Source organism: Purpureocillium lilacinum (genome assembly GCF_023168085.1).
Source record: "Purpureocillium lilacinum CBS 284.36 DNA, scaffold_5, whole genome shotgun sequence".
NCBI lineage: Eukaryota > Fungi > Ascomycota > Sordariomycetes > Hypocreales > Ophiocordycipitaceae > Purpureocillium > Purpureocillium lilacinum.
In genome coordinates, this window is record NW_027072115.1 from 4192060 (window position 1) to 4219703 (window position 27644).

The following is a 27644-nucleotide window of genomic DNA, read 5'->3' on the forward strand; positions in this document are numbered from 1 at the left end:
GGAAGTCTGATCTGAGCCTCAACTACAGTGCCGTGCCTCGTGGGATTTTTGCGTGCCAAGTCCTTCCCACCTCGACTCCAGACCTGCGACGCTCACCACCTATCGTGAAGACACGCAAAAGCACACGAGGGCACGCACATTGGCAAGGCAGTTAGTTGCCCGATCACTGAACGAGCCTGGCCTAAACCCACGCGGCCGCCGCCTCGTCCGGAGACTTGCACCACCCCGACGCCCTCGCATTGGCCGACATCCGGGGCGCCATCTTTCTCCATTCTCCATTCTCCATCCTTAGCAAAAAGAACACAGAGCAAAAAAGGTCCTCGGGCGCGCGCCCCTCCTCAAGATGCCCCCCCCCAATGCCACCGGCGAAGAAGCCCAGCAGACAGAGGGAGCCCCTCCCTGACTGACTCCCCCGAGTCTCTGTCGCCCCGCCCACTTCGGGCAGCTTGTTCGGGCCTAGCGGGCCCTTTGTCCACGCCGCCTCGGCGCAATCGTCCACGCAATGGGCCAGCACGCGCAGCACGCGCAGCACGCGATGAGCGCTCGCTCTCCTTCTGTTGCTGCTGGTGCTGCTGGTGGTGGTTGCCCGCTGGTGCGGGGGAGGAGAGGCAATCGTCTTCGTGCGTACTCGTACCCGCCTTGCGTGTGTGCCCGTGAGTCACCTACGCGGTCTGCCGCGTTGGGCGTCACGATACCCGGCTTGCCTTGTGATAGCCACGTCATGCCTTCATCTCCCTGCGCACCCACTCATACTGCATCGTGCGTACATCCATACAGTAGTCGCATGTCGCCGATATCGATGTCGATGTCGACGCCGACGGGGGGAGGGGGGCATCGCATCGCGGCTCCGGCGACAAAAAAGGCGTCTTCACGTCCTGTCCTGATCCTGCCATCGCAGCGAAACGCGCATCGTGCACATCATCGCATGACATGACTTCGCTTTCGGCGGCGGCGGCAGCATTTGTCAGCTCCCTTCCCTGCTCCCATCACCAACCCGGTTGCGCAGTCTGCACCATCCTGGCTCGCCCGGCCGGACCGCGTGGTGGCTGTGTAGCGAGCATCGATTCGATCTCGATAGGACGAACGAACCAAAGCCAGCTAACCAGTTGCCAGCTAAGCTGCTCGCTGCCGATATCCGTAGGCCGTAATCCCGCAAGCCGTGCCGACCGGCGGCCTAAAGCACCCATGCATGCCATCCAGCAAGCTCGGCTCGCCGGTCCAGCTCCGAAACGAATCATCCCTCTGTTTCCTGCCATCGCGCTGCGGTGCCGCCGCCTGCACTCTGGCCTGGCCTGTGGTCGCGTTCGCACAACGGCGCAAAGAGTGAGACAGGCCGGTTCATGAGCCCCCCAATCGCTCCTTTCGATGCACGCAAGAAACACAATACGTATTGATGCAGATTTCATTCAGGAGCTGTGTCTCAACTCAAAAGATGCAATTGGCCGTCCCAAATGTATTGCTTCCTTCATGCTCATGCCATCGCTACTTCACCTCACCCGCGAGAGGCCGGCACACGACGACGACGACGACGACGACGCGCCTTCGTGCATGCCCTCGCGATGCTTCATCCCGAAACTCATTCGAATCGCAGTGCGTACTCAGTCGGTACCTCTGAAATCATGTCCTTCTCCCATCAATGCAGACAAGTAGACAAAAGGTCAACGTCAACCTCCGCCTCGTTCTATACCAAAAGCAGATGCACTCAAATTGTCAGTCAAAGCGGCGCCTCTCGCCGCACTCTAATGCTTTTTCATCGTATCTCTTTCACGCTCATGCCATGCCGCGCCACGGAATCATCACTCATCACCTCTTGGCAGCGGTGCTCTTGAAGATGGAATCGACAATCTCGCCCGATCGAGTCGCCAGCACGGACAGCAGCGTGTCGCTCAACTAGAAACACACGTTAGTTGATGGTCTCGCGATATCAGAGTGCTCATCACACGCAGTTGATTGTTCACTTACCCCGTGAGTGCCCTCGCAGCAGCCCTGCAGCCACACGCCCGCGTCGTCGGCCACGGCTCCCGGCGCAAACTTGACCTTGTAGTCGCGGCCGACGGCCATCTTGCGCTCGCCCTCCTCCGTCTCCACGTTCCAGCCCGAGATGCCCTTGCCGAACTCGAGGCCGCCCGCCTGCGCCTTGGGCAGCAGGTCCCATGCGCCGCGGAGCATCGGCACGTGCGCGTTGCGCTGGTAGCCTGTCGCTGCGATGACCAGGTCCGCCTCCAGCACCTCCTCGTCGGCGGCGTCGACGAAGCCGTCGAGCGCGCTGTCCTGCACGTTCTGCACCCGCAGCTCCATGCTGTCGCCACGGGCGTCGATGCTTGTGATCTGCCGTCCGCCCAGGATGCGGTGTGGCCACTTGGTCTCGTCGACGCCCAGCTCGCGCCGCTGGTCGTACATGCGCTCGTACAGCGCCTCGATGAGCTCCAGGCGCACCACGCCGTAGTTTGTCGCCCGCGCCTCGGTGAGGAGGTTGTGTCGGTACTTGGGCGACTTGGGGAACAGCGCGTCGACGTACTCGGGGTTGAAGACGGAGTTGACGCTGCCATGGTCAGCACATGCCACAAGCCCAAGGGCTGCCGGGTACTTACAAAGGTGAGTCGTCACTCGGCCTCAAAAACTCTGGTCGCATCACCAGCCACGTCTTGGAGTTGGGGTACAGGTGCTGCACGTTGTTGAAGATCTCGGCCGCGCTCTGGCCCGCGCCCACGACGGCGACGCGGTACGCCCCGTTGGCCTTGGGCAGGATCTCGCGGATGCGGTGCGCGTACTGCGACGAGTGGATGACGCGGGGGTGTCGCAGCGGAAAGTTCTTGGGCAGAGAGGGCTGGCCGCCCATGGCGACGAGCACGTTGCGCGCCCGGTACGTGTGCGTCTGGTCCGAGGCGACGTCGCGGGACTGCACCGTGAAGGAGCGGACGCCGTGCTCGGCCTTGGCGTCGGGCGCCACGGAGACGACCTCCTGGCCGAACTGCACGAGGCGCTCAAAGTGCGAGGCGCACCAGCGCAGGTAGTCCTCGTACTCGACGCGCGCCGGCAGGAAGGTGCCCAGGTTGGTGAAGTCGACGAGGCGGTCCTGGCGGTGCAGGTAGTTGAGGAAGGTAAACTCGGAGCGCGGGTCGCGCAACGTCGCCAGGTCCTTGATGAAGGAGATTTGCATCTTGGCGCCGGGAAGAAGCATTCCGGCGTGCCACGCGAAGCGGGCCTGCTTCTCGACGAAGAGGACGCGGGGGTTGCGTCCGTCGGGAAGAAGCTTTTGGCCTGCAGCCAGGGCGTCGTGGATGGCCACGGCCACGGCCAGGGACGCCGGGCCGAAGCCGACGCAGACGAGGTCGAAGTCATCGTCGAGGGGCGCGGGCTGAAGGTACGGAGAGCTCTCGGCCTTGGAGGAGAAGCCCTGTCTGGGGCTGCTGTGGCCGTTTGTGGAGGAGGCGTGGCCGTTGGACCCGACGCCGTTGCTATGTGAGGCGGCCTCGACCAGCGCCGGCGGGTCCTCGACACGGTTGCCGCCGTTGGAGGCCAGGACGACACCGTTGCCGTTGAGGGCAATTTCGGCGGCGTCGCTGCTGTTCAGCATGACTTCGCTGTGGGGAGACATTGCTGCTGCTTGCAGATAGAATATGTCGGGGCAAGAAGAAAACCGAGCTGCTATCTTGCGTGCGCCGGTGGTGGGCGGTTGACAGGTCGTGACGTCGTCGAAGCCCGGGTGTAAGTCGGCCGCTGATGTCAGAGCTGGCTCTCACCCTAGGCAGGTAGAAAGACGCGTCTCGTCTCCGAGATCAAGCTCTCTTTTCTCTGTTCCTTTCTCGTAACTTCGAAAGAGGAATTTATAATCCTGTCCCAGGGAATCCTTTCGAAAAAATATCCCGAGGGCGCTTTTTAAGCTTTGGGTGTCGGCTCTGCTGGTGCTGCACAGTGACGACGTACAGCGACTCGGAGCTGGGGTGATCCCGTACGGCACGCTGGCTGGCCGGGGTATTAGTACCGGCTGGAGGGGTAGCTGGCAAGGTTGCGGAGCTGGCAGTGCCCGTGGTTGCGGGTGGTGGTGGAAGGGCGGGATGGGGGGGAGAGCGGCAGCTGTACAGGATAGCGAGGGGCAAGCACCAACGTCCCGAGAAATGGGAAACAAGAGGGGGGAGATGAGAGCAAGGGGGGCTGCGGCCGGGAGGGAGGGAGAAGCAGAGTACAAATAAGTATGTTGGCGCAGACTCACATGGACGGGCTGTACCTTTTTTCCCCCTCTGTGCCTCTCGTTTCTTCCTCCTCTGCGCGGATGCGGGTATTCACGCGAAGCCCAGCTCGGCACCGCCAGACTGGAGCCGCCAGCGAGAGAAGCTAACCTTGAGCTACCCCGGTACCACTTTACCGTCTTCTACTACTGTCCGCAGGACGGACGAGACGGGGCGACGGGTACGTGTACATGCCTCTGTTGCGGCCGCTGCTCGCTGGCTGCCGGGCGTCCATCGTCACTGGTGGCCGCCCCTCCTCGGCGGGCCAGCCCACGTCTGTTGGTGGAAGGGATCTGCCTCGATTCCCAAGAGATTAAAGTGTGGTGACCCGGCTCCTCTTGGTGGATGGAGTACAGGTACAAGAAAACGCCATCATGCCTGTGATGTAGAGGGGCCAGCGCGCCGGGAAGCCAAGGTACCATATGCGCGCCGCCGCGCTTCGAGAGGAGAGGTGGGATGGGGAAGGGGGGTGTGCGGATGGAGCTGGTGGTGGAGGCGGCACCACCATGGACGACGACGTGGAGTGTGCGCTGCATGGACATGGGGGCGACGCCTCTCCGTCCTTCATCCACCTGCTCGTAGCCTGTAGGGGACCTGAACGAGTGACACCACCACCCAGCACTCTTCTTGCTCGGTCGCACCACCATCACGCGGCCATGTACATGCATCAGTCTGCGTAGCGCGCCCCTCGAGCGTGGGAGCCCAGGTACCTCCACCTTCCGAGCTGGAGCTGCGACCCGAGTCCAGCCGGAAGGTGGCGGCGACGACAACTTCAGATGCTGAGAGGGACCGACGAGACGCACAGACAGGGCATGAATGCCGAAAGTGAGGTCCACACTGGAAACGCCATCTATCCCGTGCACTTCGGCTACACTAACTCGTTTGCTGCCCAGGAAGACGGCGAGCAGGCTTCAAAGGCCGGCGCCCTTCCGGCTAATGCGTTCGACGTCACATCGCGGGACCCGTTGAGCCATGAGACTACTGTAAGTGTTGAGCCATCGTCTTCCTCGCTGGCTTTCGCCGAGTAGTTCGGTGTTAATGTGAGCTCGATGGCAAGGGAGTCTGGGCGTGATCAAAAGCAAGGCCACTTTTGCCAATTGCGTTGCATTGCGTCGGACAAGAGTGCGGGATCGGCGTCACCCTGTGGGGAGAACGCCGTCTTGCTTGCAGCTGCACCGTGGATGGATGGATGGGTACGCCTTCGTCGATTCTTCTTCCATCTGCGCCCGCCCACTTGTGCAAATGGTTGCTGATCTCTCGTCTGATGCGTCGCCACCTCCATGGAAGCGCGTGTATCCTCCTGCCCTGCAGAGCGAGCACATGGCGCGCTCGCGCTGTGTTGCGTCAACGGCGTCCGCCGCCCGTCCACGAGTCCCCGACTCGGGGTTTTCGGAGCTTTGGGGGCCATCTGCCCCTCACCACGAACAAGTCCCGCGGCGGCACATGTTTTTCCAAGAACAGAAGGGGGACAATAGCCTGCCCTCGAAGACTTGTTTGAGAGGGCGTACATGTAGGAGCATCCCCTCCAAGGGGGCGTACAAGTAGGCTCTGGTCCCTGTCGGCTGAGTGACTCGGTGGGGACCACATGGGTTCCACCGCCTGGCGGCGAAATAGCGTGTGCCTTGGTGCGACGCTCGGAGGCGTCATCTTGATCTGATAAGATGACACAAGCCCCGAGGTGTTCTGGACTTTCACGGCCCAACCCTGCCGGAGCCCGGGATCAATGGCACGATGGACCTCGATGCACGGCGAATTGGCTCTGCTGGCGGGCAGGTACGCTGGCGGCACCTAGAAGCGGCCCGGTCTCGTAAGCTTGTGGGCTGATGACGGAGCTTCATTTTTCGCATTGCAAACACTAGCCATGCACGAGCGCGGCAAGGGTCCTTGGGCAAACGAGCCACCCGGTGCTCCGTGGCCAAATCTTTATCGACGGAGCAAAGCCCCAGGGGCGAAATCACCTAGGCGGTGTCCAGAACACGCGGGTGATTGGGTCGTCGGCCCGTCGTGGCTTGCTGTTCTGGTGGAGATGAGGGATTATCTGATGATCAGATAAAAACCGGATCTCAACCATCTGATAAGATTTTTTGGCCCTAGCGTCCTGGCCTCGGCGCTGGAGCCGGCCACGCCCGTTTCTTACACATAGAAATGGGGACCCCTGGATCGTCCTAAGAAAGCTGGGACTGTCACCGTGAAAATTTTTTCGTGGTCTTTCTCCCCCGCGCCCCTGCGACCTGATATCGGTCGCCTGCGGCATCCGGGCAGGTTGGGCAGAGTGGGCGCTCTCAAGCTGCGACCACATGAGCCAGACGACATGTCACTTGCTGCTTGGTCCGTACCAAGACGGGGCTTCTCAGGCGTCGCACCGTCATGGAATAGCAGACGGAGCTTTTGCCGAGCTCTATACACTGTGGTCTGCCGCATGTGTGTTGCTGGCTCCGTTCTCCGCGAGACGTTCAACCCGGAGCCCCCACCTTACGGGAGTTGCACCAGCAGTGGGGGGCTTTCACTTCTGGAACAAATTGCCTGGAACACGTCTGGGGGAAGTTGCACGTGTCTTGCCTCCCCGAATGCCGAAGAAACTCTTCACGTCATCAGATTTCAGGCTGCCGAGCCAGTCTGGCGCCCGCACAGCGCCGCCTGGATTGGGTTATACATACCTAATCAGGCCGGGCAGATCTAACGCAATACCCAGCGCGTGAATGCCCACATTCTGTGGATCGGGAGGGCGCGGCAGGCAAACGGGCGTCGTATTACCCGGACGGCGTGGAGGGCCTCGGAGATGATCGGCCCTCGTACCTGCGAGTTGTCGGGTTGCCACGGCACGGGTGGTTGTCTCGCTTTCAAGCACGTCTTGGCACTGGTGTCAACGGCAAAGGACCCCGAATGTCTTCCCATAAGGTATACTGCACGGAAGACGTCCTGTGGTAGCGTGGAGAGCCGAAGCGGGCGGAGCCTCGCGAGAGATGCCCCCCCCGTTGGCGGAGTGCTATGTTGCGCGGCACGTTGCGCCGTGTGATCGCTGCGATTCTGCCAACCGCGGGGTCTGGGAGACCTTCGACTGGGCTGCTGCCGGAGCAGCCAACCTCTTGTAGTTTAATCTGCGTGACGGTCTACGTGGCGGGTCGGGCCAGCCTGTTGCGGTCGATGATGGGGGCCAGCGTCTGGCGGGGACGATGCAGCTACCAGCAGGGAAGAAGTGTCAGTTCTCGAGCAAGCGCCCATGATACGATAGCTGTAAACCTCAACTTCGTTGCTGCCAGGGATCGAGTCTGAAAGGAGAGTCTGACTTTCTCATGGCAAGCAGCGGCTGGCTTGACCGTAGCTTTGGGTTGCTCGGCACAGTTCCTTGCTGACCGAGGCTTTCGCACGGTTGGCAACGTTCCACTCGCGGCCTGTTAATTATTCGACAGCGCCGACGCAGGAAGGGTACTCCCAAGAAGATACGTACTGAGGCATGGAAGCGTGCTGCTCCGAGCTTCGATGTCAAGCGACTCATGCCCCTATCCGAGGCATGTAACGAGCTCCACGCACGCACATGAGTGCACCAGGCCAGCCCAGTCACCGGTCAAGGCTGGAGCCCATATAGCGGCGCAGACCCGCAAAAGCCATGACTTACAGAATCTTGTCACACCTGCACAGCAACTACCACGGCGCTGGACATGATGTTGGCCCGTCGGGCGACCATTGGCAGGCGCTCGTCGTTGGCCTGGCTGCGGGAACGAGGCGCGAGGCATGCGGTGTGGTCGACGGCTGGCGCCGCCGATGTGAGGGTGGCTCATGGGCCATGGCGTCCGCCGTCTCGGTCGCCGCAGTCAGCTCGGCTATTTCGGAGTAGCAGGTTGGGCGGATTGCGCGTTGGCGAGGATGGGGGAATCATGTGGCCAGACGAGTGGATGAAGAGTTGGATGCGTGGGCAGAGGCTGGCCAGTTGCAACAACGTCGAGGGACGAAGCAAGACTGAATGTCACCAAGTACCTGCCTGGAAGTACAGACTCGCCTCGCAAGGCAGCTAGGTACTTCCAGGTTGTTCCTTCCAACTTCTGTGCGTAGAGGACGCTGAGGCAGGCACGACGAGCTGGACGGGAGCTGGAGGGGCAGGTACGGGGGTACTACAGGCCACAGCACGGTGATACCCAAGTTGGAAAGCACGACCGCAAGTGCTGGTGAACCTCCATGCTCTCGCCGCATCCCGCTGTGCCTTGCCAGACCAGGCGGGAAAAAAGAATTGGAAGGTGCGGGAGAAGCAGCGATCAGGAGCACTGATCAGGCAAAGTCCAGTGCAGAGATAGTTCCAATGCGCGGCAACGCCCTGGAGAGGCACACCACGCACAGTGACGCACTTACACACCTCGCATCACTCCTACATCGTACCACGCACACGCGCAAAGAGGCACACGTAAAGAACACTTCGAACGCAGGCTGGTCCAGTCACACTGCAACTGTCCATCCGGCGGGGCTCCTCGTGCATGGCGCTGCGAGCGTGTCCCGCGACCGGGCGGGCTGGGCGTCTAGGTTCCAGTGGCCGAACTGCCACGGGGCGGTCTACCTTACTTAGCGGCAGTAGCCGGCCGCAACGCAAGGGCAGCCCTTAGCACTCCTCAGTGGGTTACACATCATCAAGTCATCATCGACTTCTCGTCTTCGACCACATGCAAACATCGAATCGCATCCACTTACTCCCCAAGGAAATCACCCAGCAGCTTCTTGCGCTTCGTCTCCGCTGCGGACACAGCCCGGCGCGCTCGACTCGTCACCATACGATTCACCGCCACTGTTCCGCATACCCGGCAGCCGTCTGCCCCCCAAGCCTCCCAAGCCTCGACCTTCAACTCTCGAGGTGTCGCGGCAGCGAGATCATCCCACGCGCGCCCCTCCCTGCCCCCAAGGTTCATGCTGGCCGACGCATCTGGAATTCATACGCGCTCGGCCTCACACGCCCCCATCACCTTACCCGCACGGACTCTGTCTACAAGGGTTGCCCGTCGCTCGTCAGGTGGCTTCTGGGTGGTGTGCGTCGTTGCAGGCCTAACGTTGGCCGCATCCCGCGCCGTCCCTTCGACACCCTCCCGGCCTGCAGCTATTTCGAACAGTGGACGAGAATATCACCCGCGTTGCATTGCATCGGGCGAATTGCGCGCTTTCGAGACCCACGGCTGATTAATGCCTCGTCTCTGACAGGCTCGTTGCGGCTGTGAGCTCCTGCAGGTGCACGAGGTCACAACGCCCGAGCTGCAGATTTGCTCCTGCGTCACCTTCGCAGCTCGCGGGTCATGCCTCGCACGAGGGAGTAATCATCAATGTCCCCATTGGCTCGACGCCTGCCTGAGTTGCTCCCGTCGCTTCGGTCCTTTCGGCGCTTGGCTCACATTGACTCCCGGGGTTCATGACTTGGGATATCCATCTGGTGGGGAAGACGAGCTTGACGAGGACCGCTTGCACTGACGCGCGAGGCCGTAAACCGCCTAGGACGGTCAACGCCGCCGCCTGCCGCCCAGTCCAACCTCGTTGGTGTTGTTGTCGAGTGAAACGAAACATTCGTGCATCGCCGTCGAGATAATATTCACTGAATGCTTCACCCCAACGCCAGAGCTCCGAACACGCTGCCAGGCAAAGTGTACTTGGCAATCCATCGCCCCGTGCCGTACTCTCCCATCTGAGAGCATCATGACGGACACGAGTGGGCTGTCCATCCTCAACGCCAAGCCCAAGAAGCTTCCAGGACCGCAGCTGCTACACCATCTCATCGCGCCTCCAGGCGACTCGCAGGCTCTCGAGTACCTCGCCCACGGCCAGAAAACATCATTCACGTACCGCCGCCTCCACGATTCCGCAGAATGTATCGCCAAGCACATCACAAACGAGCTGAGACCTTGCAAAAGTCCACAAGAGGAGCTGGTCGTTCCTCTGCTCCTTCCCCAGAGCCCGCTCCTGTATATTTCCCAACTCGCCATCCTCAAAGCTGGCGGCGCATTCTGCCCCCTCAACCTTGATGCCCCGCCAGAGAGAATCAGATTCATCCTCAAGGATGTGTCTGCTAGCATCGTCCTTACAACTGCCGATCTTGCACCCAAGATACCCATGGATGCTGGCGTAACCGTCATTCAAGTCGACAACATTGACACGACTCCAAGCAATGGAGTCACCGAGCACCAAAAGCCTGGGCCAGACGATCTGGCCTATGTCATGTATACGTCCGGGTCTACTGGCACGCCAAAGGGAGTTGGCATCTCGCACTCCGCGGCGGCCCAGGCATTGCTCGCGCACGACCGGCATATCCCCCAATTTTTCAGGTTTCTCCAGTTCGCGGCCCCAACTTTCGACGTCTCCGTGTTTGAGATATTCTTCCCGCTTTTCAGAGGCCGCACCCTCATCTCCGTGCGCCGAGAGGAAATGCTTGACGACTTGCCTCAAGTTCTCCGTCAGATGGATGTGGACGCCTGCGAACTGACACCCAGTGTGGCGGGCAGTCTGTTAAGAAAGCGAGACAACGCCCCTAGACTAAAATTGTTATTGACAATTGGTGAGATGCTCAACGCACCAATCGTGGATGAGTTTGGAGGCGGGCCAGGCCGCGAGAGCATGCTTTGGGCCATGTACGGACCAACAGAAGCCACGATCCACTGGTAAGTTTGTATGCCGACTGTCTCCCGAGCACTGTTCTGACTGGTCGACCAGCACCCTGCAGCCGGCACTGCTTTCGAGTTCGTCCACTGGAAACATTGGCTCGCCGCTGGACACGGTCTCCTGCTTCATAATCGAACCGGGGACCACAGCCGAGGGTCACAACTTCAAGATTCTGCCGGTGGGCGAGGCTGGAGAGCTGGCCGTTGGTGGCCACCAGCTTGCGAAAGGTTATCTGAACCGACCGGAACAGACGACATCTGCTTTCATTCCCACTCAATACGGTCGTGTATACCGAACTGGAGACAGAGCGCGTATTACCGCCAAGGGAACACTCGAGTGTCTTGGCCGCTTGTCTAGTGGGCAGGTCAAGCTCCGCGGCCAGCGCATCGAGCTTGGCGAGATTGAGCAAGTGATCCTCAAGACACCTGGATGCCACGGCGCGGTAGCAGCTGTTGTGGACTCTAACCTCGTGGTCTTTTGCGCGGTCGACGAGGATGTCGCCGAGGACGCGGTTGTGACAAACTGCGAAAAGTGGCTTCCCCGCTTCATGGTTCCCGGCGAGATCGCATTGATGAGCGAGTTTCCGCGTCTACCTAGTGGCAAGGTGGACACGAGGAAGCTCAAATCCGATTATAGCCTGCAAAAGTCGGAACGAATGAACAACGAACTCGCGGAGGAGCTGTCAGCTCATGACCAGGCCATTGTTCGAGCAGTCTCCGAAACCCTCGGGCTCAAGGTGACGACGCAGACAGATCTCTCCTTCGCAGGATTGGACTCTCTGAGGGCCATCAGGTTGGCCTCATCCTTGCGCAACGCAGGCTTGGAGACCACGGCAACGAAACTGCTGAGACAAAGGACCGTTGCTGACGTCTGTGCCAATGTTCATCAACGGAAAGATAACGTGCCAGGCAGACAAGACGGTCCTTGCTTGAGCCTTCTAGACAGGATTGAAGAGATTGGGGCCGACAATGCAGCTCTTCAAGCGTGTGAAGCGCAGGTCGAGGACATCTTCCCGTGCACCCCGCTGCAGTCTGCCATGCTTGCTGAGACGGCCCAGAACCAGCACGCGTATTGCAACGAAATTGAGCTACGGATCGCTCCTGGCTTTGCAGCTGCCGATGTCGAAGCGGCCGTGATGCAGGTCGTCAACGCAAACGAGATTCTGCGGACAGGCTTCACCTTGTGGGACGGCCGGCATATGGCTGTCCTCTTCAAACGATTCCCTGACACGATTCGCCTCGTCTCTACATTTACAGAAGATCTTGACTTCACGACACCGAGTGAATTTCTCAGACCGTTCAGAGTTCAGGTCAAGTCCTCAGCGGATGGAGCAGCACAAAGCGCGCTAATACATGCCCACCATGCAACATACGACGGCTGGTCTGCGGACATGATGCTCGCCGACATTACGGCTCTGCTACAAGGAGCTGCGATGCCTCCTCGGCCCCAATTTAGAGAGGTTGCACAATACCATGTCGGTGACCACATAACGACTGCCAATGATTCGGCGAGGTCATTCTGGAGCGAGCAATTCCTTGGATGGAACAGGACGCCGTTTCCTAAGCTGGTCGCCCGACGCTCACAGAATACAATCGAGACGACCCAAGCGAGCAACAGTCTCTCCCACGACGCTGTACAAAGCGTCAGTCGACAATTAGGGTTGAGCCCTCAAGTCTTCTTCCAAGCAGCACTGGCGCTGGCATGGAGTGGCATTGTGGGCGAGCAGGATGTCATGTTGGGGTTCGTCACGTCTGGGCGAACAATGCCCATTGACGGTATTGAAGAGATCATTGGTCCTTGCTTAGCATCTCTGCCATTGAGGGTAAATCTGAGCGGCATAGCAACCAATTTGGGCCTCTTGAGGAGCATCCACGCCACGAATCGGGCCATCATGGAGCATTGCACTCTGCCCCTCTCTGATATCAAGAAGATTGCTGGGCTGAGTTCCGTGGAAAGTCTCTACGATGTTCTGTTCGTGTATCAAGAGTCCCCAGCGACGAAGGATTCCGACACCCTGCTCATTAGACAGGCCGCCCACCTCGACCGCCTCGAGACCAACCTGCTAATTGAAGTTGAGCCGAGAGAGGACACGTTCCTTTTGCAGGCTACCTTTCACTCCTCGCACATGTCACCAGATTTTGTTCAACATCTTCTGCAACAGCTCCAAAACGTTGTGACTAATATCTTCAACAACATCCACGACAACATCGACATAGCAACTGATGGTCTTGATGGCGCCCTTTCTATTTACAATCCGGAACCACAATCGCTCGAGGCTGTCCCAGATCTCGCAGCGATAATCGAGAGAATCGCCACAAGAGTCCCGTCGGCCGATGCGCTGTGCTTCAGCACCTCATGGAACGACCCGGCCAAGCAAACACTGAGCTATCGAGACCTCAATGCAACTGCCAACCAAATGGCACATTTCCTGATAAGTTCGGGGGCACAAATCGGTCAAGTTGTCGCAATCATCATGGACAAGTCACCAGCGCTCTACTGTTCCATACTCGCCATTGTCAAAGCTGGGTGCGCGTACCTCCCAATATTGCCGACTACGCCACTGGCACGAGTCAGTGAGATTTTCCATCAGGCCAGGACAACTCTCTGCCTTGCCGACGATTCTGCTTTGCGAGCCTTGGCCCCAATGCATGATGTCAAGCTTCTGAGCGTAAATGACGTTCGCTTGGAGTCGTTCTCCCGGGAGAACCTGCAGATTCCTGCCGACGCATCTCGCCTAGCATATGTCATTTATACTTCTGGTACGACTGGCACACCGAAGGGTGTTGCCGTGACGCAAGGAAACATCGTCAGCAATATCGCTCATCTCAGCTCCACTTACCCGGCCTCGTCGGCAAACCAGCCGCGCTTCCTTCAGGCATGTTCGCAAGCGTTTGATGTGTCAGTTTTCGAGATCTTCTTCGCGTGGCACACTGGTATGTGCCTATGCTCTGCCACCAACGACGTGCTTTTTGAAGACCTGGAGAGCTCAATCCGGCAGTTGGGGATCACCCACCTGAGCCTCACACCAACTGTCTCGTCTCTTATTGATCCGTCCAATGTCCCGAGGGTAGAGTTCCTCGTCACGGCTGGTGAGCCCTTGACCCAGTTTGTCTTGAACCGATGGGGAGACAAGTTGTGGCAAGGCTACGGCCCGTCCGAGACGACCAACATATGCAGTGTCAAAAGAATGGACCGCGGTGAGCATATTGAGCACCTGGGCTGGGTGTTCCCAAACACGTCCGTGTTTGTCATGCCGCCGTCCGGACTTCGACCTGTCCCTATCGGTTGGTTGGGCGAATTCTGTTTCGGTGGCGACCAAGTCGCTCAAGGCTACTTGAATGACCCGCATCTCACGGGCGAAAAGTTCAGCACACATCCAGAGTATGGGAGGATCTATCGGTCTGGAGATCTAGGGCGGATGCTTCCCGACGGGTCCTTGGTCATACTGGGCAGACTCGATGACCAACTGAAGCTGCGCGGACAACGCATCGAAGCCGGCGAGGTGAACAGCATTGTTACGAATAGTGACCTAGCAGAGTCTGCGGTTACGATGTCTGTTCGACGAAGGGCGGGCTCGCCTGAGCAGCTTGCGTGCTTCTACGTTCCGGGAAGGTCAAACGCAGAGTTCAATGCGCTTGATGTCGGCTTCGAGACAAACCACCTCCTGTTTGGTACTCTCCGGTCCAAGGTCCCGGCATATATGGTGCCTTCGTACTTGATCCCTGTCAGTCAAGTGCCGCTCACCTCAAGTGGCAAAGTCGACAGAAGGCGACTGCAGGCAAGTTTTGAAGCTCTATCGCAGGATTATCTGGAAAGCGCCTCATCCAGCGTGCAAGAACTGTCACATGATTCTCACTGGAACGATATGGAGACTTCCATCGCAACTGTGATAGCGCGTGCGAGAGCCGTCTCCCGGGATGACATTCGACGGTGGACGCCGTTTCCTGCCTTGGGCGTTGACTCGATCACAGCAATTGATCTCGCCCGAGCTCTGGGATTGACACTCGACCGCCGGGTCCCCATATCAACAATCCTTCAAAATCCCAGTGTGGCTCAACTTGCCAAGGCCCTGGATGGAGATGGAACAAAATCCTCGAGCGGTCCTGGCCGGTCAAAGTTTGACGATATCTGTACCCAGATTGCCACCGATATTCACGGTTCTGTCACCCAACGCACAGACAACATTGAGGCAACTTTGCCTTGTACTCCGCTTCAGGAAGCCATGCTTTCCCAGGGGCAGGGGAGCTATTGCAACAAGATACTTCTCCGACTAGGCATCCCGGCGGATGACATGAGAAGCTACTGGGAATATATGACGGAAAGGCATGGCATACTCAGAACCTGCTTTGTTACGACGAAGAACGCCGCATTTCCCATAGCGCAGGTGGTGCTGCGACGTTGGAAAGTTGACTGGAAAACATATGACGTCCACGAGCCGTCACTTGCGGGAGCAGCCCACGAGCATCTCAAGGTTCTCCCAGATCCTCTGGACTCTGGCGTGCCACCTGTTTCGTTTGCTTTCATTCGGTACAAGGGTTCGACGTTTCTCTCGATCATATGCCACCATGCGCTGTATGACGGAGTCGCGATGGAAAACCTCTGGAAAGAGGTAGAGAGCCTAGCACACGGCTGGACGCTGCCACCGCCGGTGCCTTACAAGCCATTCATCCAACACGCTTTGAGCCTACCTGACGATGTGGAGGACTTCTGGGCCGGCCACTTCCGTGGTTTCAGGTCTTCGATACTATTTCAGCGTCGCTCAAGCGCAGACATCAATCAATGCACCCACAGTACCTCCCTAGACATGCCGTTTGCTGAAGTCCAGGGGCGGCTCCAGACGATCGGCGCATCCTTGCTCTCCGCTTGCCAGGCTGCATGGTCGAATGTACTGTCAACTGCGTGCGAGTGTCCGGATATCGCCTTCGGTAATGTTGTGAGTGGTCGAACGATAGACATTGAGGGCCTCGAGCGACTCGTCGCTCCCTGCTTCAACACCGTTCCAATGCGCAAGGACATGTCTCGCAGCGTCCAGAACGTCGAGCTCATCAGGTACTTTCAGAACCTGAACACGGAGATGATCCGCTACCAATTCACGTCTCTCCGGCATGTGCAGAAGCTCGCGAATTGTCAACGTCGAGGCTTGTTCGACACGCTCTTATTGCTTCAGCAACCTCTGCGAGAAATGGATGAACGAGTCTGGACATTGGAGGAAGACTCGGGTGATATGGATGTCCCGCTTGTCTGCGAAGTGGTTCCGTGCCCGAATCTCAACTCTGTTGTCGTGAACGTGCACTACGACATGGGTATAGTACCTGGCGATGCAGCAACGGCGATGGCCGACATTTTCAAGCACCTCTTCCGCCAAATACTGGAATTTCCAAACGCCAGTCCGTTGGACAAGGAATCGCTCCCGCCGCACTTGACGCTGGGTCTGAGAGACTTGGTTCCGAAGAGAGAGAAGTCGCAAGAACGCATCCAACAACAGGCCGATCCAGGGGACTGGACACATACAGAGAGGCAAATCCAGACCATCGTCTCTGAACTCTCTAAAGTACCTCTGGCGAACGTGACACGAAGCACCAGCATTTTCCAACTCGGACTTGACAGCATCAACGCCGTGCAGATAGCCTCGATGCTGCGCCAAGAGGGATTCAAGGTGTCTGCGTCGGATGTCATCGAGTGCTCGACCTGCGAGAAGCTGGCGAGGAGAATCACGCATGCACCCAACCAGAAGAACGAAGCGACGACGTCTTCCTTCGAACTGCAGAAGTTCTCGGCGGATGTAACGCCGCAGATCAAGGAGAGGCTCCCGGATTTGGGTCCGGTGGAGGCGGTCCTCCCCTGCACTCCCGTTCAATCTGCCATGCTTGTATCGTTCGTTCAGACAGGCGCACACAACTACCTCAACATGGTGTCATACAAGCTCAACAAAGATGTTGGTGTAGAGAGCCTGAAGGCAGCTTGGATGGCCGTGGAGTGCAACCATCCGATGTTGCGAACGGGGTTCCTCTCCGTAAGCCATAGCGACAGTAGCTTCGCCATGATCAGATATGCTTCCGGATCGACCGAGTCGATGGTCGAATCCGTGGGTGGAAATTTTGACACCCAACGGTGGAAGACTTTGTCGAGGTCTAAGATCTTGCAAAGCTATCATCTGCCACCATGGAGAGTTGCCTTGGTAGAGGCCGAGGAGGGAATAACGATGCATGTGCTTGTACACCATGCCCTCTACGACGCTTCCTCCCTCGACGGCATTTTGTCAGCAGTCGCCGACTACCTCATCGGACGGGCGTGCGTTTTCCCACAAGTTGAGCCGGCATTGGCCGAGGTTCTCTTTCGGGGTGTCAAAGACCAGGCCGCCGCTCAGAAGTTCTGGGAATCACAAGCCGGGGGCGTGGTCGTGAACAAATTCCCTCTTATGACTCCGCTGAGGGAGACGGCGACCGGCCTTTTCGCGCATCGAATGAAGTCGTCTATGGACTTTGTGTCTCTCCGTGAGGCCACGAAATCTTTGGGAACCTCTGTTCAGGCTGCCATTCAAGCGTCATGGGTGCGGGTGCTGGCATCCTATCTCGGAGAGAGCTCCGTCACTTTCGGAGTTACAATGTCTGGGCGGACAACTGACGCCATGCAAAACGCTCCGATCCCTTGCATTACGACGATGCCGGTCATTGCCTTGAACGCCAAGTCGAATCTCGATCTGCTGAGCAGCATGATGCAGTTCAATGTGGAGCTTCACAAGCACCAGTATGCGCCATTGAGTCTCGTCCAAAAGTGGCTTGGGCATCCTGCCTCGCCAGTCTTTGACACGCTGCTGGTGTATCAGAGGAGGGAGGGCCTTGAAGCATCGAATCAGCCATGGACCTTGGTTAACGACGATGCCATGGTGGATTACGCTGTGTCGCTCGAAGTTGAGCCAGCTGGGGACGGTTCAGTCCAGCTATGCCTGACATTTGCACCCGACATCTTGCCAAATGAACAGGCCAGCATTCTTCTACAGCAGTTCGACGCCACATTGGAGCATCTGCTGCGCGATCCTGACGGGAGCGAGGACGGCCTGTATAAGAAGCGCCCTGAACTCTTCGCCATCACGCCCGCCCCCGTGCCGCACATTCCAGCACCGGTGTCGTTCCTCCACGATTTTGTGGAACGAGGAGCTTCGCTCCATCCCGACCGCGTAGCCCTCGAGTTTGTGAGTGGCTTTGAGAGCAGTTCTGTTGTTCGCCAGCTATGGAGTTACCTGGAATTTGACCTCCTTGGCAATCGTGTGGCGAATCTGCTCCGTGAGGGCAGCCGAACTGGCGATATCATCGCCATTCACTTCCAGAAATGTCCCGAGGCTTATTTCTCAATCCTCGGTATTCTCAAGGCGGGCTGTTCCTTTGTTGCACTGGATCCAAATGCCCCCAGGGCACGGAAAGAGTTCATCTTGCGAGACTCGCAGGCCACTTCCTTATTAACTGACAAAAGCACTACGGTGGATTTCGAAGTCTCCATGAGGTTGCTGCGAATTGACGAAGGGTCTTTGCAAAAATACGCAGACAAAGCGCCTCAGCTTGGTGACGAGTTCACGCCTGAGAATACGTGCTACTGTTTGTACACGTCGGGGACCACTGGCACGCCAAAGGGTTGCGAAATCACGCACGACAACGCGGTCCAGGCAATGATGGCGTTCCAACACCTCTTCGAGGGGCATTGGCAGGAAGACTCGCGCTGGCTGCAGTTTGCGGCGCTCCATTTTGACGTCTCTGTGCTGGAGCAATACTGGAGCTGGTCCACTGGCATCACGGTTGTCGCTGCACCTCGAGATCTTATACTTGATGATCTCACAGGATCCATCAACAAGCTCGGCATCACTCACATCGATCTTACTCCATCCTTGGCAAGACTAACGCACCCCGACGAGGTACCGAGTTTGTGCAAAGGAGTCTTCATCACCGGAGGCGAGTCCCTCAAGCAGGAGATCTTGGACGCGTGGGGTTCCAAAGCCGTCATATACAATGCGTACGGTCCAACCGAGGCTACAATCGGCGTGACGACATATCCACGAGTGCCCGTCAACGGCCGTCCAAGCAACATAGGGAGGCAGTTTCTCAACGTGGGGTCGTACGTCTTTCAGCCGGGCACTGAGATCCCCGTCCTCCGAGGCGGCGTTGGCGAGCTGTGCGTTTCGGGCAAGCTGGTCGGGAAAGGCTACTTGCATCGGCCAGACCTGACGCGGGAGCGCTTCCCGACACTGCCCGATTTTGGCGACCGTATCTACCGAACCGGCGACTTGGTTCGTATCCTTTACGATGGGTGCTTCGATTTCCTTGGTCGGGCAGATGATCAAGTCAAACTGCGCGGCCAGCGCCTCGAAATTGGAGAGATCAATCACGCCATCCGCACCGGAGCGCCAGATGTGAAAGACGCAGCGACAATTGTTGTGCGGCAGGAGTCAAGCGGTAAAGATGTGCTGGTTTCGTTTCTGGTGGGAGAGACCGACGGCGCCGCAAACCTCACGGTGCTCCCCGATACAGATGGGCTTGCCGCCAAGGCTCGTGCGGCCTGCCTTGAGCGACTCCCGGGTTACATGGTTCCGACCTACTTCCTGCGGCTACCGCACATCCCGCTATCGCCAAACAACAAAGTTGAAGCAAAGGAGTTGAAGCACCTGTTTGGGAGCTTGTCCTACGAAGATCTCATCCAATTCTCAGCTGCAGCGATGACCTCCAACAACAGTCAAGTGGACCAGGCGGCCCTTGACAAGATATCACAGATCCTTGCAGATTTCAGTCAGGTCTCCAGGGATAGCATCTCTGCGTCGACGAGCATCTTTAACCTTGGAGTCGACTCGATTTCTGCGCTTCAATTGTCGACTCAGCTAAAATCTCAAGGCTTTCCTGCCACTTCGCCCGTCGTCCTCCTTCGAAGCCCCGTCGTTGCCGACCTTGTTGCGGCCTTGTCAAGTAAACAACCTGCTAGCGGGGAATCGAGCGCCGTAAGGGCCGCCAAACAAGCGATCCAGGCGTGCCACCATCGGTATCGACCCCTCGTATGCCGCGAACTGGGCGTAAGCCCAGACGACATCGAGTATATCGCGCTGTGCTCGCCACTGCAGCAAGGAATCATCTCCAAAGCTTTGACGGACGAGACCCGCGGCGCATACTTCAACTCTTTTGTGTTGACAGTCGACAGAACCGCATCGATTGAGCGTGTGAGAGAGGCCTGGGATCGACTGATTGATGCCAATGCCATCCTGCGAACTGTGTTTCTGGAGACGCCGAATGGCCATGTTCAAGCTGCGCTGAAGAAGTCTGGTATTAGATGGGAAAGGCGTACTACGGAGTTGGGTGAGAAGATTGACGAGATCATTCGAACGACACGCCAGGACTGGATCTCGCGCAACCGCGAACAAATCCTCCATCCGATGCATCTAACCCACCTCACAGCCGCGGGCTCAGACATGATCATCCTCCATATCTTCCATGCCCTGTATGATGGCAACAGCTTTGACCTCATGAACGACTACGCCTCGGCCCTTTACCATTACCGAGAGAGTCAGTCTGGTCCAGAATTTCTCGACGCACTGTCTCACGGCCCCTTGGGCAAGTACGATCACTCTCGGCCATTTTGGGTCGAGCATCTTGACGGCTGGTCCCGGGTGCACATCTCCGCGGTTGCGCCACCTCTGGACGTAGGGCCTCCCGTTATCGCAACGCGATCTGTGCCTCTCACTCAGTTCGAGCAACTCCGGGCGAGCCACAATGTCACACTGCAGACCGTCATTTTGGCGCTTTGGACATCCGTGCTGCAAGCTCACCTCGGAGGCAAGCTGACAGTTGGCATCATTGTCTCTGGTCGTACAATTAACCTACAAGGCGTTGACCGAACTATTGGGCCTTTATTCAACACCGTTCCGTTCTTCAGCAAGACCTTGAATGGCCAGACCTGGCCAGCGCTGATTCGACGCGTCCATAACTTCAACACGGCCGTCCTCGCTTTCCAACACGTCCCACTCAAAGATGTACAAAAGTGGTGCTCTGGCGGCCAGGCACTTTTTGATAACCTTCTCGCGTTCCAAATCGAGCAGCCAGCCCTGGACGACGCGGCGGCACCCTGGACGATCGCAGACAGCCCAAGTCAGCCAGACTACCCGCTGGCAATGGAAGTGACGCGGACTCGCAACGGCGCGCTGCGACTTGCGTTGGTGGCGCAAAGCCATGTTGCGGACATTGCAGTCCTTGAGGAGCTACTCGACCGCATGGAGGCTGCAGCAACGAGTGCCCAACAGGGCGGGTTTGTTGTTCCAGGTTCAGTCGATATCACGAGCTGTGACGCCATTCAATCAGAAGTCCCGGCTATGTCTGGAGCGCTTGATCTCACCGAAGAATTCCGGTGGACGGATCAGGCCCGACTCGTACAGAATGAAATGGCGAGCCTTGCAGACGTTCCGCCCGAGCAGATTAGCCCGTTCACGACAATGCTTGAGCTTGGGCTGGACAGCATCGACGTGATTAAGCTGTCCACCAGACTCAAGCGCCATGGCTTGCAAATTTCGGCGTCGCGCCTCCTGAAGGGTCAGGCCATTACACGGGTTCTTTCGGATCTTTCGTCCGACAATGTCGTCTCTAGCCCGGCGGTGGGCGACATTCTCGATGACCTTGGGCCAAAGCTACGCGAGCAGGTGCAACGAGCCAATATAGACATGGGAAATGTCGAGTCCATCTTGCCACCGACTGCGCTTCAAGAGTCCATGGTTGCGGGCATGCTCGAATCAGATTTCGAATGGTACTTCAACCACGATGTCCTGGAGGTTGCTGACAGCGTCGACATGGACAAGCTCCGAGCGGCCTGGGAGCAAGTCATAGCGCAGTCACCTATCCTGCGAACAGGCTTCGTTGAAATCGACGATACGTCTCTGGACATGTCGTTTTGCCAGGTCGTGTTTAAACAGGGAGCTGCGCACATGGCGTCCGAAGATCTCTCTGAGTTCTCCGAGACTGACACGCTAACGAAAGCGGCAACACGGCGAGCCGCCAAAAGCCGCGCGCTGTCGAATATAGTGCAGATTGCCTTTGCAACATTCGGCGAGCGGCGTTTCGTCGTGCTGTCTCTTGCACATGCGCTGTATGACGGATGGTCGTTGGGTCTGCTCTACCAAGATCTTCAGGCTGCGTACGAAGGCCGAGCCATGTCGCGCCCGAATCCAAACTTGTTCATCTCGAAGGCTCTTGCCTCTCAAAGCTCACAGGCGCGCGCGTTTTGGTCGACATATCTCGACGGTGTTGTACCTACGGTTCTCGCAGGCCAGGTCCAAGCGACTGCAATTACACAACCAAGCCTGCATCGGGCGGAGACTGCCTCCCGCACGACACCATCTGAGATTGCGGCATTTTGCAAGGACAATTCGGTTAGCCTACAGGTCGTCTGCTTGGCCTGTTGGGCAATCGTTCTTGCCCAGAGAACCCGGTCGCTCGACGTCATCTTTGGACTGGTCCTGTCTGGACGAGATTTTGACGGTGCCGAAGACCTGATGTTCCCGACCATGAACACGGTTGCCATGCGTTGCCTGCTTCACGGGTCGGTCACGGGCTTTCTCAAGTACCTTGAGGAGACGATGGCAGACATCCGCGAGTACCAATCCTTTCCTCTGCGAAAGGCCCAAGCCGCTGCCAAGGTTGCCACCACGGAGATGTTCAACTCCTTGTTTCTCCTACAGAAAGCTCCAGAAGAAGATTCAGCAGCCGGAAGGCTACTTCAGTCTGTTGACGGCGTTTCTGCAGTGGATTATCCGGTGTGCGTCGAAGCAGAGCAGACTCGCGAACGGCTCGTCTGGCGCATCGCCTGTCAAAGCAAGTTCTTCTCGCAACAAGATTCAGAGAACCTGATTGAGAACCTGGACAGTGTCCTGGAGTTCTTCTGTGGCTCCCCGACCTCAGAGCTTTTGGAGTTTCACGGTTCCGGTGTTTCGATATGCGGGGCAGCTCCGGAGACGATGAACGAGGGTGCATCTGCTATGCCTTCCCAGGACGGCGGTGAACTCGACGAGGAGAAGCAAAGTGGCGTGACGGCTTTGTTGATACGAGAGACCTTGAGCCACGTTTCGGGTGTCCCAGAGGATGCCATCAAGCCTTCTTCTACGATCTACCATCTTGGTCTTGATTCCATAAGCGCGATCAAGGTGTCGGTTTTGCTGCGCAAAAAGGGTGTCACCCTGCGCCCCCGCGACCTCGTTACTGCCTCGAGCATTCGAGAGCTGGCTAATATGGCAACGACTGCGGAAGAGGTTGTCGCTGAAGCGGCTCAACCGTCCGAAACCTGGGTACCGCCCAGTGACGTGGATGTGGACGGACCGATCGTCGAATGTGGCATCTCGGCATCCGATGTCGAGATCATTCTTCCCGCTACCCCGCTTCAGGTGTACATGCTTACGGCGTGGAGCAAAAGCGGTGGTTCAATATTTTATCCCCAGTTCTGCTACCGAATCGAGGGAGTCGTGGAAGAAGCCGAGATCTACCGCGCGTGGGACAGACTCGTCGCCACGACACCTATCCTGCGCACAAGGCTTATTGCCACTGGGTCCAAGGATCTGCCGTTTGTGCAAGTCGTTGCGTCTGCGGACGCCGTGCAATCGAAGCGTCTAACGCAGCCGTTGGTTCGCATCTGTGTGGCAAAGGACCAGAGTGACGGGGCGATCACGTTTAGACTCACCATTCACCACGCATTATACGATGGTGTCAGCCTTCCCGCGATTGTCGCACAGCTGGCCGGTCTACTCAACGAGGGCGAGGCTACTGCTGCGGAGGCCGATAATGCTCCGTGGGCCAGTTTTGCCGTCCGACCCATGACTGCAAGCTCCCGCGATGCGAGGAGAGAGTTTTGGACCGAATACCTGCGCGGTGCGTCGGCGGATGTTGCTCCTCCAGCTGCCGTGTCGAGCATAACCGACCGCACGGCATTCTTCGACGACGTGGCCATCGCAGACACGTCAGAATTGCAGCTCCTAGCTGCGCAGCATGGCATCAGCCTCCAGGCCCTCTTCCTCGCCGCGTACGCCCGCTCCATAGCCGGCCCGTCTACCTCATCCATCCTCTTTGGCGTATACCTCGCCAACCGCAGCGGCGAGGCCGACGCCCCTTCGACGCTCTTCCCTACGCTCAACCTCGTGCCCCTTAATGTCGTCGGCCTGTCTCCTGATGTGGACTTGGTGGCCGTCGCAAAGACCATTCAGCAGGATATCCATGCCGTGAGCAGCCATGGGCGTGCGGATGTCGGTCTTTGGGAGATTTACGAGTGGACGGGCGTGACGGTGGATTCGTTTGTTAATTTCCTTAGCTTGCCGGATGAGGGGCCGAGTCCGTCCACGGCGAACGTTACGGTGACGCCGGTCAAGGGCGGAGATGTCACGGCGACAGGTGGTAGTTTCGACTCGTCTGTCCTCCTCGGCGAGCCGTGGCTGCAGAGAAACGCCGTCGCGGATGCATACCCCGTACGTATTGCCCTACCTCCCTTTCCCCTTTCCGCTGCCTGTTCGTCCCATGGCCTTGTCTACCTACCACACTGCGCACTTCCCAGGCCCCCAACTCGCCTCCATTTCACCATGACCAGGCAGTACAAGACGACGAAGACTTAGCTTGCTGACTCTTTTACTTCGCGCAGATATCCATCGACGTGGAGGCCGCGCTACAGGCCAACGGCGGGCTTGCCATCGGCGTGTTTGGGCCCCGCGAGATCCTGTCTGAAGACAGGGCCAGGGCCATGGCGGGGAGCGTGGCGGCGCTGCTTCGTGGAGCGGCGGCGGAGGCGCAGTGATGGGTGAAAAGTTGATTCCTATTTTGTCTCGCGTTATTACTTTTGTGTTATGTGTTTTCATTTCCATTTCGTTTTGGCTTAGTTCTGTGTTTTTGGCATAGCGAACACGAGAGAGCTTGGCATACGACGGCATAGCATGGTTTGCATACATTTTTAGCAAGTTTGCACATCTATTGACATGGTATACTTGTTCTACGGATGGCTTGATATTGGGTCCCCCGTATATGGCGCCGTCTAGTTCCTCTCTCTGGATATACTACCGCACCAAGGCAGCCGATGACTCACTCCGGAAACAGAATCAGGTTGGCCAGCCTCACGAGCTCATTGTCGGGCTTCTGTCCGCTCTCTCCCCGCTCTCCCTCCTCTTCCTCCTCCCAAGGGAGCAACCCCATGGCCCGCAGCGCCTCCTTGCCGCCCACGCGCTCCACCTCGTCCTCGCGCGGGCGCTGCTCCGAGTCCTCGGCGACCACACCCTTACCCGACGAGTCAAAGTCCGGCCCCGGGTGGCCACGCTGAAACGCCCTCCGCTGACGGGCCAGGTACAAGGCGCCCGTCTGGGTGAGCGGCGCGGCGGGGATGTAGACGAGCATGCGCACGTCGTCGCTGCCGTCGGCAGCACTACCAGCACTGCCTCCTGCGCCTCCTGCTGCTGCTGCCACCGTTCCTGGAGGCCTGCTACCGATGCCGTTGCTCGAGATATGGTACGGTAGGTCCGGGTGCCAAAAGATGTAATCGCCGGGCTGCAGGGTGGGCAGAGTAACGAGGCTGCTACGCAGGCACAGGTGCGGGTGCCAGCGCTCCGTGACGCGCTGTGCATGTCCCGGGACGGCGCCGTGGATGGTGGTGTCGGGCTCGCGCTGCAGCTCCCAGTTGTTCGGCGCGAGATATGCCTCCCAGGCCGGCCCGTGCCGCTCCTCGGGCGGAGGAGTGCGCGGAGCGAAGAAGGGCCGCAGGAGGTAGTAGGCGGTGGCGAGGCGCGGCGAGGGCATGAGACGCAGGGTGCCGGGCTCGATGGTAGAGAGGGCCAGCAGGCCCTGGAACATGCGGAAGACGGTGCAGGCGCCATAGCCGTTGTAAAGGTCTGTGGTGGAGCTCGCTCGTTGGGCAGCGCCGGCCCAGGGGTCGTGGTCCTCCCAGCGGCCGGCGAAGACGTGGTCGTAGGCGCCACCGCGGCCGTAGCCGTCGGGCTCCCAGCGCTCGAGGGAGCCGTTGTCGACCTGGGCGATGATGCCGGCCGAGGACTGGAGGGCATTGATCCAGTCGTCGGCGGACTGGGGCGCGAGGAACTGCGACTGCCCCTCGGGACCTGCTGCTCCGGCGGCCGAGTCCGACGGGGCCGGAGGTGGCGTGCTCGTGCCTCCGGCGTCCGTGTCGAAGCCGCCGCCGTGGACGCGTATGCGGTCGGCGTAGGTGATGGGCAGATGGGGCGCAATCCGATCCCGGGCGTCGGGCTCCCACAGGCCCATCATGAAGCGCTGAGCGCGACGGACGTTGGGGTGCGCCCTGGCGCGGACCTGAGCGGGTGTCCAGAAGCAGTCGAAGCATGTCGGGTCTTGCCTGGGGGCGCGGAAGCTGGTGTGCGCCGTGGCGGCGGCAGCTGCAGCATCTGCCGGCGCGTTGGCGTCGGTCATCGGGGCATCTCCCTCCTGCTGCTGCCGCGGCTGCGGGCGGCGGGCGTCCAGGTAGCGGACCGTGTCGCGGACGGCGTCATCGGCGACATCGCGTGGCAGGACCTTGCGGACGACGCCGACGCCGTAGCGGCGCAAGTCGCGGCCGAAGCGCTGCGTCTGGGCTGGGTCGGCCAGGTCGGCGAACTCGACCGAGGGCACGAGGTGGGCGCCGAGCATCTCGATGTGCTCGACGTCGTGGCGCAGGGCAGCGAGCAGGCGGGCCCACGAGGCCTCGATGGCGGTCTCATGGCCGGCGATGAGGGCGCGCTTGATGCGAGCGAAGCGCGGCGGCAGGGGCACGGGGTCAGGCCCCCAGAGGGAGAGGGGGCTGTTGCTGGTGTCCGTCGCCATGCTGCTGCTGGTGTTGGCGCTGCCGGTGCTGGCGCCGCTGCCGCTCCTGCTGCTTCTGCCGGTGGTCGTGGTTGTGCTGGCGCTGCTGGCGCTGCCGTTCTCCAGCTTCCTCGTGGCCGCGGGCGGCGGCGACGATGAGGTGGGCGGCGATGAGGCCGCTCTGCGGATCCCGCTGCTGCTTGCGCTGCTAATAAGGGGCACGCTGACAGGGGCGACGGCTGGCGCAGCCGCAGACGCAGACACGGCGGCAACGCGTGCAGGCGAGGGGCGGCGGGAGCGCGGCTGCTGCTGCGGCGTCGGCCGGTGCGCCTGCTTGACGATGCCGCCAAAGTCGCGATCCCGCGAGCGCTGATGCTGGTGGTGGTGGTGGTGGTGGTGATGCCGGTGGTGAAGACGCGGAGGTTGCTGTTGCGGGTGCTGACGCAGTCTGTGTAGCTCCAGCTCCAGCTGCTCCTGCCGCTGCCGCTGCTCCTGCTGTTGCCACTGCTGGTGGCCCGACCGGAGCGGCGGCCCGCTGGCTGCGGCGCCTCCTCCAGCTGCTCCAGCTGCTCCAGCTCCTCCTCCAGCGCCTCCTGTCAGGACGCGCTGCAGGTCGAGCAGCTCCTCAGCGCTGATGCCGCCTCCTCCCGGAAACCCCGTCGTCGCGGCACCTCCTCCAAGTCCTGCTCCTCCGCCTCCTCCTCCAAATCCAGCGAGCCCAAGCCCAGGGAGCAGGCTATTATTGCTCGTGCTCCAATTCGTGGCTCCCATGGTGGCGGCGGGCGACTGCGGCCGTTGCTGGTCTCGGCCAAACTCGGCCATCAATTCTCCCGAGACAGCGACCCCTAACCCAGAGGACGACGACGACGGCGCTCTGGCATGACCATGAGATTTCCTGTAGGGCGGTGGAGTTGCTGCTGCCAACGGTGCTGCCTCGTTTTCCAAGGGAGTGCCCTGCGGCTGCTGCTGATGCGGATAGTGGTGGGGGTTATTCTGG

At 59.1% G+C, this 27644-nt stretch overlaps 3 protein-coding genes across 3 annotated transcripts; 1 reads left to right on the forward strand and 2 right to left on the reverse strand.

The window, feature by feature from the left end:
* Positions 1-1803: 1803 nt before the first annotated feature.
* Positions 1804-3598, reverse strand: PLICBS_007871 (PAK-GC kinase Sid1; the record flags this gene model as incomplete). Its single annotated transcript, XM_018321349.2, has 3 exons — positions 1804-1890; positions 1963-2542; positions 2592-3598. 3 exons carry the CDS (start codon positions 3596-3598, stop codon positions 1804-1806), a joined length of 1674 nt encoding a protein of 557 aa, XP_018181246.2.
* A 6295-nt stretch (positions 3599-9893) lies between these two features.
* Positions 9894-24647, forward strand: PLICBS_007872 (nonribosomal peptide synthase; the record flags this gene model as incomplete). The annotated part of the gene is made up of 3 exons (XM_065601260.1): positions 9894-10852; positions 10905-24324; positions 24495-24647. 3 exons carry the CDS (start codon positions 9894-9896, stop codon positions 24645-24647), a joined length of 14532 nt encoding a protein of 4843 aa, XP_065457332.1.
* Positions 24648-24928: 281 nt separating this feature from the next.
* Positions 24929-27418, reverse strand: PLICBS_007873 (uncharacterized protein; the record flags this gene model as incomplete). The annotated part of the gene is made up of 1 exon (XM_018321353.2): positions 24929-27418. One exon carries the CDS (start codon positions 27416-27418, stop codon positions 24929-24931), a length of 2490 nt encoding a protein of 829 aa, XP_018181250.2.
* Between the last annotated feature and the right edge of the window lie 226 nt (positions 27419-27644).